This window comes from Antechinus flavipes, chromosome 1 (assembly GCF_016432865.1).
Source record: "Antechinus flavipes isolate AdamAnt ecotype Samford, QLD, Australia chromosome 1, AdamAnt_v2, whole genome shotgun sequence".
NCBI classification, from domain to species: domain Eukaryota; kingdom Metazoa; phylum Chordata; class Mammalia; order Dasyuromorphia; family Dasyuridae; genus Antechinus; species Antechinus flavipes.
This window is the reverse complement of record NC_067398.1, coordinates 265,957,423-265,969,629: the sequence shown is the minus strand read 5'-3', so window position 1 is coordinate 265,969,629 and position 12,207 is coordinate 265,957,423. Positions and strand designations below refer to the sequence as shown.

At 37.3% G+C, this 12,207-nt stretch overlaps 1 protein-coding gene across 1 annotated transcript; it reads right to left on the bottom strand.

Moving 5' to 3' along the window:
* Positions 1-4,528: 4,528 nt before the first annotated feature.
* On the bottom strand, positions 4,529-10,653 carry RPS15A (ribosomal protein S15a). The gene is made up of 5 exons (XM_051961057.1): positions 10,545-10,653; positions 8,296-8,433; positions 7,769-7,848; positions 6,280-6,365; positions 4,529-5,335 (listed from the first exon to the last, which is right to left on the bottom strand). Exons 2-5 carry the CDS (start codon positions 8,426-8,428, stop codon positions 5,242-5,244), a joined length of 393 nt encoding a protein of 130 aa, XP_051817017.1. The 5' UTR covers positions 8,429-8,433; positions 10,545-10,653; the 3' UTR covers positions 4,529-5,241.
* Between the last annotated feature and the right edge of the window lie 1,554 nt (positions 10,654-12,207).

Sequence of the window (12,207 nt, the reverse complement as noted above, 5' to 3'; positions counted from 1 at the left end):
CAATTGACCAGGCACCCATCTTGCCTGCTGTTCTGCTCTTGAAAGAAAATATCAAATGAAGTGTTTACTACATGCACAAACCATTAAAAAAAAAAGTAGCATAGAAAAGAGGCAGTTTTGGAATTAAGATGACAGGAGTTCCACATTAAGCTCTTATGTTGGGCCACATTCTTATCATTGTTCCAGATTCATCTTTCACCCCTGCATATATGCAGCCCCTTTTGCTAGTCACTGAAGATAAAAAGAACCCAGCTCTCAACTTTACTAGTGGATACAATAAATAAAACAGTATTGAGAGGTAGAGAGTGGGGAGACCCATACTGGGGAAATTATGAAGACTTTGTGACAGAATCAGTATCTAAGCTGTCTCCAAACCACAAGAATTCCACGAGGCTCAGGCAGTTACATTCTAGGTTTGGGGGACTGTTTGGGGAAAGGCAGATGTTGTTCTGGATAAGATTTGTCTGGAGTCTAGGGCTTGGGAAAGGTGTGGTATGAAATTTTTTCCTGAAGCAAGTTTCTTCAATATTGAGATACTAAGCTCTTTGCATAGTATGCCCTTCACACAATGGGAACCTCTCACCACCAGTTGGGAAGGAAACCCAAATTCCTATTAAGATACAACTCCTCAGAGGACCTAAAGAAAATGTTCCTTGGGGATTTAACTCTGGATTTCAGTTCCTTCACCTGTAAAATTAGGGTCTGACTTACGCTAACATCCTTCCTATCTCAAAATACATGATACAAATCATATATGCCTACCAAACTATCCATTAGAATTCCAGTCAAATACAAGGTCATAGCAAATAAATGACTATCCTATTATCCAATCAAAGCAAAAGGATCTTTTATCTTTATATACATCTTTATAGATTGTATACTAGACATCTCTTTTGCTTATTATCTTTCCACAAAGTCCAATTTCAGTAAGGTACTTTAGCCACACTAAATATCAGGTCATCTAACTTAGAAAGGCAAATTTCCAGGAAAACCATTTTGTAAAGTCTTTAGTTTCAAATTCTTGAAAACTCACTGCCTCCATTACCACCTTCCTTCTCCCATGTTCCTCTTACCCAGCTAGGAGCTAATAGTGATAATAGTAGACAATTGAAGTATCCAACTGGGTAAAAAGAGGAACGAGTTGTCAAGAAACCCGAGTTCTAGGCCTACCTCTGCAATTAGCTGGTTATATATTAATAAATCTAATCAATCTCTGTAGCTCAGTTTATAAAAAGTTACAAATTGAGGCAGTTAGGAATACCAAGTTTAGAATCAGGAAGACCCAAGTACAAATGAAGTACCTGAGGCAACTCAGGTACCTCATCCACTAGATTGTTGTGAGAATCAAAGATAGAAATGGCTAGCTTGGCACACAGTAATATATGTTAGCTGTGTTATAATTGTTAGCATTGTCACTCAATGGCCATACTTGTAAGGAAGGTGTAGTATTAATGATTTTCTATCAACCTCAACTATTGTTTTGTTTTCACAAATCTTATAAAATTCACTTTCAGCTCTCATCTTTTCCTTCAACAACCAGAACTGGGTTTAGAGCACTGGTTCTCTAATATGAAAAATACTTCAACAAAAATGTTTGTAAAAATTCAGACCTATTTCCCTAATGCTTTAAGGGCCCCAATAACGGATAATTAAGCAAACTCCCCAGTCCATCTAGCAGGGGAGAATGGGAGATGTCTAAACCTGTGTGATTTGACTTCTTACTCCCATAAATACTTAAGAAAAATTATTTCACTTCAGTAGCTCAGGTGGTCCCAAACTGATCTTGGCAGGTACAACCAGTCTTGGCCCAGACATAAAATTTCAGTCTCAGCAGGTGAAGGCTTAGCTGTTTCAATGAGGCACTGCTAGTCATTTGAGGTAGAGTACTCTCCATTTTCTAATGGAGCACATTCCAGAAAAATGGCTTTACAAGTTTCTACACCAGTTTTTCTGAAAATCCAAAGTAAATAAACCTACAAGTACCAAAATCCAGGAACAGCCCTGTAAGATTGGATACTAGAATCTTCCGAAGTGAAAGGTGATTGGATGAGAGGGCAGATACAAAGACATCACATCAAGTGAGTCTATTCCAAAAACCCTTCCTACAACGTTCCAGACTAAAAGATTTATTCTATTATCCCCACCTAGTGGATGTTATGGCCAAGAGAACAAAGTTACCCAAGTTTCACAAAACACTATCTAAAAAACTAACCAATTGAAAAAAGAAAACAGATACAATAGCATCAAAATCAGTCTGGGTGATTCTGCCCAAGGATACTGCTACAAAGTCATCTATTGAAAATTACATTAACCACTTCCTGTGCAAATACAATTAGTAGCTTGGTGCTTTGTTACTGTTCCTGGACCATGTCCTTATTGGTTCCCTCTCACTTTCAATTTTTATTCAACAATGATTAAGTGTCAAAGACAAAACCAATCCCCTGCCTTAATGGCACTCACATTCTCTACCACTTACATTAGTGAACCTAGTTTACTTATCTCTTGTTCCATTCCTCAAACTTTTCTCAACATTATCAATCTTCTGGGTACAAAAGACCTAATTTTCTCACAAATAAATTCCACTATCAGCCATTCTTAAGGACTCCACCTCCAGACCCCATACCCTCCCCACCTCCTCTCATTTGACTAAGCCTATCACCAGATTCTACAGTCTTTCTTTAGTTCTCACTCTACTCCATCTCTGCATTGGCTTCAAAGATCACTCTTGTTTTTGAATATCCCAGGATATTTCTCTATGGTAAAAAGTATTTACTCCAATGGCTTCAACCATAGGCCCTCTAGAGATCAATCTCAATTTATCTCCAGGTGCTTTCGGACCATCACCTGCATGTTTTACTATCTCAAAATCAACAGATATAAAACTAAAAACTATCTCTTCCCCCAAATCTGCTCATCCAACTTCATGAGAGCCTAGTATAATACTGGACTTACTCAAATTCCAACTCAAGACATTAATGGGCAAGTCACTTTTCTACATCTATAAAATGGAAACAATGTCTATAGTGCCCATCTAACCTTCTAAGTTTGTCCTAAGGATCAAATAAAATAAAATCTCCAGTGTTTTGCAAATTTTTATAACACTGTCATTTTTATCATCTGACACTAATTTGTAACTACAGGTAATCCTCTTGTTTTTCCCTCTCACTCCTTATACCAAGTTTTGAATACCTGTCTATTCCACCATTATGTATCTACAACTATACTACCAAAACCCAAATTGTCATTACATTTCTAAATTACTGTAATAGGCAGTTCCACCTCTATTCAACAATCAACCTTCATAATGCAAAAGTGTTCCTTATACATTTGGTCACGGCAATTTACTTTCTCTTCCTCCTCAAACCCCTTATTTTACTTGGAATAGTACCCAATTTAAGCTTCTTGAGGAAATGAACAATTTCATTTTTGTCAAAGCATCTAAATAATGCTTTATTTCATAAGATTTTAATGAGCTGAACTACTAATAAAATATTCAATGAGTCAAAGTTCCTATTATTCCCAAAAAACCAAAGAACTCATTCCCATCTAATCCCATCCATTATTCTCTAAGCATTACAGAGAACTATCCTCTCAGTAATGCATATTCCTATACTGGTCGACTATCTCATTCCCCTTTTCCCCACATAAAATCACTGACAAGTCTTAACTTCCCATTCCATTTCTTTTAATTCGTCACCAATCCTCTCATTCAAGCCTCATCACTTTTAAAAGACTGGCCCTCTAAACCCAAGTTCCTTTATAACACCTTGTATTCTAATGGGTATATTAAATACTAGTTCACATACTTTCTCAGGCCCTGTCTCGGCCCTTTTCAACAAGTAGCCTTATTACTACTACAGCTTAATTGTGGTGTAAACATTTATCTATATTTGTGCTCTGTCCCATTCCAACTACCTCTAGGACCTATTACAGGGCCTTGAGCAAGAAGTTCTTAAAGGTTATTTAAATTGACTCTTTTTGCTTGGTATGCAAGGCTCAATTATTTGGCACTATTCCCACCTTTGCAATTGTTTCTCCAATAATCCTAGAAACTGGCTTTCTGACCCTCTTCCCAAGTCCCTTCATGCTGTTTTCAAAATTTATAATCCCTACCTTCATAGTTAAAAAAGTTACTTCTCCAAATCAAATGTCCCAAAGATACAGTATATCAAGCCTGGAGTTTAATTAAACCCATGTTACACAATGCTAAATAAATCCAACCAAGAAATTTCCCACTGTTCCTCCCCCCAATTCCCCCAAGCCGAGAACCATTTGTTAATATTTCAGATCCCTTTGAAATTCTGTCATCTGGCAATTTACATGTATCATCTTTCTATCTTGAAGGTTAACTAGCTACTCTTAAAACCTAGCCTCTTTTCCCTTAATCCCAAAGCAACTTAAATCATTAATGATCAACTACAAGTAACATCATTCCTTATCCTTGCCCAATACCTTTCTGCATTCTGAACCTTTATTTCCAACCAGGTAAATGCAAACAAAAAGTTTTATGAAAATAAAATCAAACAACTTGAAAAATTCTCCAATGGAATTTAATTTCTATTGTGATCCTGGGATTCAGAAGTATATTCTCAAGGGAAGACATTCTATGAATACATAAAACTTACTATCTTATTTGGCTAAGATCAAACTCCACCTCCACTTTCCCCAGTCACACATCTTGAACCAGAAGCAACTTCTTAGGTGAAGTTACACACTAAACTAAAATGTCATGAATCAAAGTCAGCAAAAATCCTCGCTCCTCTGATCTTCCAGGAAAAAAAAATTCATTTAATTGCTTCAAAGCTAAATGTAGGTGAAGTGAATAAGGAAAGAATGCTTTATTACCTGAGACAGACTGGAGAAGAGTTCTACTCAACTCTAATATACCCAAATAGTATGCAAGGGTATATTAAATACATAAGATTGATGGCCTTCTTGTCCATGCCTCAGAGGAGGGGGGGAGGGGAGTCTGTTGTACAAGTAGACCTTTGTTCATTTCAGGTTCTGAGGTTGGTTGGACCAATGCTCAAAGATCAACACAAAACCTATTATGTGATCCAACAATGAGGCAAAAGATCAGAATGGATTTGATAAACATTCAGTAGTTAGCACCTCATATCTATGAGAACCCAAAATATGAGTATCTGCATGATGCTATTAAAACTTTTCAAAGTTCAAAACCACTGACTGGAAGCACCATAGTCCATTGGAGCATTTTATTTGTATGTATGTTTTACACCCTTAGAAAAAGAATCCCAGGATTTTTCCTCCTGTGTGTTTTCGCCTTGCTTCCTCATGGTCCATGATGCCAGCTGAGGTTGTAAGCACAATGAACCTATTAAAGAATGAAAACAAAGAGAAAAAAATTTTCATATATAAATAAGTTTCAGCAATAGGGTCTACTTGAAAAAGTACATAAATCTCTACCTTAAGCTGTCATGTAATCAAACTCACTTATACTTTGTAGAGCAATGGGCTCAACCTTAGATATGAAGAACCCTGCTAAGGTTTTTTGTTTGTTTTTTTAAATTCCCATCATTCTCCCCATAATAGTTATAAGTATTTCTCTGGTGATTGAGAAAATATATGACAAAATTCTATCATGGACTCAGTATTTTAAACCAACTTGTTATTTTAATCACAGCAGTATTTATAAACATGAAATAAGTTTTATACATGTAGTTATTATTCAATCTACAAAAAGATTTATTACATAGCTCATTTAATGAGATGGCTAGTAGGGAGCAGATTGGAAAATAAATTCCCTGCCTATATGTAAGGAAAATGATAATATTCATGATATCCTTAAGTAAATGCAAATTACACTGAAGTTTCTATGAGTTAGCATTACTTTATTAAATTTCACAGAACACTGATGGCTATTAAAGGCTCTTGTACTCATTCAAAAACTTTTGACTTTTCACTTTAGTGATTCATGGAACCATAATCTGTAAGGATTTTCTTATAGATTTAATTTAAAAGTACACAGTAGACAAATTAGGGAAAAACATTACTTTCTGTTCTCAGAGTAAAAAAAAAGAATAATACTTTTTGTGCATTTTTCTGAGATATAATTTCAAAGTCATTCATATCATTGTCATATTCAACACATTTTCAAGATTCAAAAAAGACAGATCACTATGAAAAATGTTAGAGCCTAACTAATGAAAGCAACCCCCCCCCCAAAAGGCTTTCTCTCAATGTTCATTATAATAAATCAGATCATCTCACAGAAATTCTCAGAATTATGTAGTCTAAATTGCACAAATAGACCCTTACCCAAATTGACGGGATGGCAGCAGATTATTCTGCCACTTTTCCAGATCTTTCAATTGAACATCAAATCTGGGGCTGATTACACCACACTGCAAAAAATAAATAAATTATTTTTCATATCATAAAAATAATTTTAACAGAAGAACTGCATTTTAAATGCACTTTTAAATAATAGTTTGTTTATGCATCTCAGTTATAAAGCAACACATTTAATGAATGCCTAATGTGCTTAAGTCATTGTGCTTAGGGTACTGTAAGCTTCAAGTCTTCCAAGAGCCTATAAATCTACATAAAGTAACACAAAACAAAGATAAATAATAAGGCACTAAAATGTTAATTCAGCAAAGTATTTTCATTATATAAGAAGACCCTTTATGAAAAGGGAACAGAGAAATCTGAATAAGGAAGGGGAAGAGAATTGAGTAAAAGCTAACTTGGAGGAGTATCACTTATAAAAAGATGGAGAATGGAGGTAATGTGAAAAAATCAGGAACAGGATAGGCAGGAGTAAGGACCTCCAATAAGTACAAAATTTGTGCACACAATTAATGCATTTGGGAAAACTAAACTATGCAATCTTGCTGTTACTTCTCTTCAACTCACTAAGAGCATACAAGTAACTCCTGTATGTTTATTTTAATTATCTGCTTCTGCAGATAAGCTGGATTTCTATAAAGATTTACAACAGAAGTAAACTCGTTAATGTATTTGCCAGTTTTCTATTTGTTGGAAACTGCCAAGATCTAGCCATCACAGATGCTGGTTACAATGTGTGCAGAGAACATCCTGTGAATGAATATTAAAAAATTCCTTTTCACATTTTCTAGAAATAAAAAAACAAAACATTTATCTAGTCTAAAAGTCCTTCCTTTTGGAACTCATTCTCTCTTTGATGGTGGGTTAGGTTGAATACAAAAACCCTAAAGGGAAATGGATTAAGGTAAATAATATGACCAGTAACCTGTCCAAAGGAGAACTTATGTGACTCACTAACATACTGATCACTAGGATAGGACTCAATCCTTGAGAGGAGCCAGCAAAGAAACCAAGTAAGGACTTGTTCTAGAATGTTACATCAATAAATTATTTAAAGTCATGGAGTACTGTTTAATGTTTAAACATTAAACAAATGTTTAAAGTATGGAATAAAATATTAATATTTTGTTAACATTTGTACCTCTATAATCTTCCTGAGCCTCAGTTTCCTAATCTATGAAATGAGGGCGTTGGACTAGATGACCTAGACTAAGGATAGTTAAGCTTATTTACCTGGCTATTAAAAGCATAATTTATTTCAGTCACTATAAATATGGACATTTATAACTAATATTGTTTAGAGGGCCTAAATTCTTGTTTTAAATGACAACTTTGGTTTTTAATAATTGATTTTTTCCAGAACCACATCCCTCCCCAAAAATCACCAAATAAATATTTCTTAGTATGCAAAATGTCCACCAAAATCCTACTAGTATATAGCAGTGTATATTCCTACCTTGTTTAATCTGCCCGTGAGGTTCACAACAATTTTTCCTGCTCTGTGATCATCAATGATCTCAAATTCGCCGATGTAACCTAAATGATATAAAACAGTGCATGTTATGCAAAAAACATTGTTTTGCAACTTGCATCTCAGATATATCAATTCATTGCTCCCCAATGATACATTTTTTTTATATAAAAACTAGTATTTCTAATGTTAACTAATTTCTAAAATGTGCCCAAGAAGAGTCTGATTCAGCCACTACCTTCATTTTACACTGGAGAAAATGTGATGCCATAGAATTTCTAATATTATATTAAGTACATAGCAAATAAAAATTACTCATTTTTATTATACTTAAAACCCTCTTCAGAGTAATTACATATTTTAAAAAACCTCCCAATATTATAAATGCTACCATTTCAAAAGCACAATTTTCTTAAAATCTTAAATTACTGCCAAGGATTACAAAGCACTTCTCTTTTTTATGTTCTGTATAACCCTTCTTTAGGCCAGAATGCAAAAAGAACCATACTTACCGTGCTTCATCATCACAGTTAAGAACCGGACAATTACTTTCGAGCACGGCCTAATGAGAACCTGGCGTTTTCCTCGTTTTTCTGCATTGTTGATGCTTTTGAGAGCATCTGCCAGGACATTCATGCGCACCATGGTGGCTATTAAGGAGAGAAAAGATAGCTTTGTTAATACTGACATCATCAGATGAAAGGGAATGATTCTGAAGGTTGTTCCCCACTGGCAAAATCAAGTGCCAAGCATCCAAAAATATTTCCAATGAGGCATAAACATCCTCAATAAGGGATAAGAACAAACAGTCCAAGTTTAATATTAATAGGGATTGGACCTGTGATTAATTAATGTGAAAAGCTGCCTCTCTTAATGTAGGCTGTCACTTTCTCTTCAACTTAACAATCTTAAAAGAGTTACAGGGAGGTTACTTACACTCAATATCGGAAAAAAAACACTTCCAACCTCTCTTGACTCTCTGCATAAATCAACTGCTTAAAAGAACATTTTAGACCAGATCTAAATTTGAAGACAGAAAAAAATTCTCTCATTCTCCCAGTCTAGGCCTTGTAATAAGTATGAGGCCACAGACAAAAACGAAAGTCTCAATCAACAAGAAGCTGACATGGTATAATGGGAAACAAAAAGCACACATCACAACTAAACGCAAAATAGACAACTAATGGTTGAAGGGAATCAGGACACATAAATGCTACTTCAACTCTTGCTTTTTAGTGAAGCTAGGATTCTAAAGAATTGAATATATGAAAATTGAATGTTGAGCAAAAGGCCCAATTTGACTGGGCAACACTGTGACTAGGGACTAAAGCATGCTAACCTTGTAAAATCAAGTCCTCCAAGATAAAATTAGGAGCTTAAATAAATGGCAGGAATTTGTATCTTTATTCTACCCACTGAGTTTATTGAGGGAAAGAAATGGTCAGACCTATGCTGAGAGCAGTGTAGGGAATGATAAAGGTTCTTAAAGTCACATTAGGCAACTACTGCAAACAGACGGGATAAAGACTTTTTGAAAGACGGCGGTGAATGCTACACTTTCGGAGGTAGACTGGACAAAACTTGGCCTGGGAATGAGAGCAGAAGATGGAAGGGGACTAAGACATAAAATTAACCGACCAAAGATTTCCCCGAGTTTACAAAGCAACTCTAGCAGGTTCTGCTCTGCAGTAGCCATCCTTTTTCCTCATTCCCATCCCCTTTACCACTAAAATGACACAAACTCATTTAGCAGTGAAAGAAAGCCTTTTACAAACCTGACCCTTTGCTTTTTCCAACTTCTGACAAAATTCTTCCCCCTACGCTGTCCGTCCGGTTCTCAAGCCCACTTACACATGCTTTCTTTTATGCCTGCCTAGAATGCACTCCTCCTTCCCCGCTTCCGACAATCCCTGGCTTTCTTTCCTCCAAACTTCAGCTCAAGGGCCAGGATGTACAGACAGGACATAGCGTCCCCTTTCTCCCAGTTGCTAATCCCTTGCCCGCCATAAAGTTTTTCTGGAGCCAAGTTAGGGCGTACGTTAAGTCGGGCTTAGGCATGTACAGTCTCAAGTAAGAACACTAGCAGTTCCTTAGGACCAGAGGCAGTTTCCGCCTTTCCTTTGAACTCTCAGCACTTAGCACATACCACAGCCTGGGATGCTGGAGTTTGCTCAATGGCTACCGGACTCCAGAGCCCCGATGGCCCGGCCTTTGGGCGGACCGGGCTGGCCGTGTCTGTAGTGGGTTCTCTTACACGTTTTCCAAGCCCTTACGCTGCTACAACAACGTGCTGCTTTCGGGACTCGAGCTTGGCACGGACAGAGCGACGGAAACGCCCCCCGGACGGACTGCAGCGGGGCTCCCTTCGCTCCCACGTGCACGAACTGTCCGGCTCGGGCCGGAGTCCGCGGGCTCTCATTAGACTCATGGCAGCCCACTCGCCTCTACTCGCTGCCCGGGAGTCGTGGCACCAGCTCCGCCCGCCGGCCAGCTCCGTCCCCAGGATCGAGAAGCGCGGAAGCACCCGGATCCGCCCGGGCAAGTAAAAGAGAAAGATCCCGCAGAGATAGAGGCACCCCCCCACACCCGGTCCTCCCGCGTCCCTGGAACCCTTAGCTGCGAGCTAAATCGCAGCCAGACTAGAAGCCTTTGAAAGGGCAGAGTCCAGGACGCCGGCGGAGCCCAGGAGCGCGTGTCCTGGCCACAGGATGAGGCCGATGCCTCATGGATGCAGACGGAGAGCAAATCCAAAGGTACTCACCGGCGCTGCAAGATGGCGGAAAGAGGACGGGATGGGTGAGCGCGGAGAGATATGGGAAGCGCGGGAAATCTCGCGACGTTTTAGAGGAGCGCCAAACCGGATGAGGCGTGCCTGCCTGCGCAGAGACTGAAGCAAAACAGAACCGATGACATCGAACCGAGAACCGGGAAAGGCGGGGATTGAGGGCAGCCTGGAGGAGGGGCCTCGGAGAATAGGGAGGAGCAGTAGAAGGGCTGAGCCAGAATTATTGACTAGATGCGTTTCAGCTCCTGCTTTTTAAACCTTCTATTCTGGTTGAGACTAAAATTCTTCTCAAAGAATTGAAATATCTAAAAGTTGTTTGCTTATTTTTAATAGTTTGTTGATTGCAACGAAATCTAGAAACTAGAAACATTGGTAACAACAACTTTGCAAGTTAATGCAAAAAAAAAAAATTATAAATGCCACCAAATTAAAAAAAAAGAAAAAGAAAACTTATCAATAGAGAATAAGGACCATTGGTCTACTCCCGTTATTAGATAATTCACCTGTAAATCAGTGTCTCCTTGGGTTTCTTAGACTGGGTCATCTTAAGTTTACTCGGTTTAAAATCACAAGTGGACCTCGTTTTAAGAAAAGCTTAAAATAAGAACATTCCAGTTAAATCAGAAAGAATAGGTGTGTGTACATAATACAAGTTTTTTTCCCTAGTACTTTCTCCTCCTCCTCCTCCCAGTATAGAAAAAAAAGTAATCTGTAATTGTGTAATAAAGGTATATTAGGACTACGTTATGAAGGGCTTTAAATGACAGAGCAGTTTAATAATAATAATAATATTCAATAAACATGCATTTATACATATATGTGCATGTGTTTATGTATATATACAAATGTGATTATTCATTTCTGTTAGGACATAAACTCCTAGATACTGGACATCGTTATTTGTACTCTTAGTGCCTGCTATACAGTAGGCAGTCAACTAATATTAATTGATTTGATTTACAAAAGATTATTAGTTGATTTAAAATATAGCAATATGATTTAACAAAATAACGATTCACATTCAGATTTTCAGAAACACATCCATCATATCAATTTTAGTATAATTATAAGGCGAAATCTATTACAGCATTTAAATTTGCCTTTAAGGTTTGCAAAGCATTTAACGTGTTATTTCATTTGATCCCAAATTCAGTTTCCAAAAACATTTTGGTCTTATGTTTTACAAGTGTAGAGTTATCCCTTCCACATCTTGAGAGTTAGGGGCAGAGAACCCCCCCCCCCAATCTGGAAAATGCAAGCAAATTTTTTTGGTCCTCCTTTCATACCAGAAAAGATTTTTTTATGGGGTGTTTACCTTATTATAAAATTTGAGTTAAGTTTTTAGACATAGGTTCTTATGTCTGCAGCTTCCACAAAACTCCTCCAAAATTCTCACTTGATATCTTATGCAGACCTGAGCTATATGGAGAGAAACCTCCATGGAGAAAGTCACATTTGTTATATACAAATACACTGTGTAAACATGCATTTTTGGACATGTATGCAGTGGAACTAATTAGGTTTTACAAAATTTTAAAAGAGTATTAAAATTAGACTAAGAAAAAAACAAACACCTGGTTTCCTGTCTTTTCATTTTTTCAATTCTGGCTCTACCACTTTCAGGCTGTGTAACCAGTGG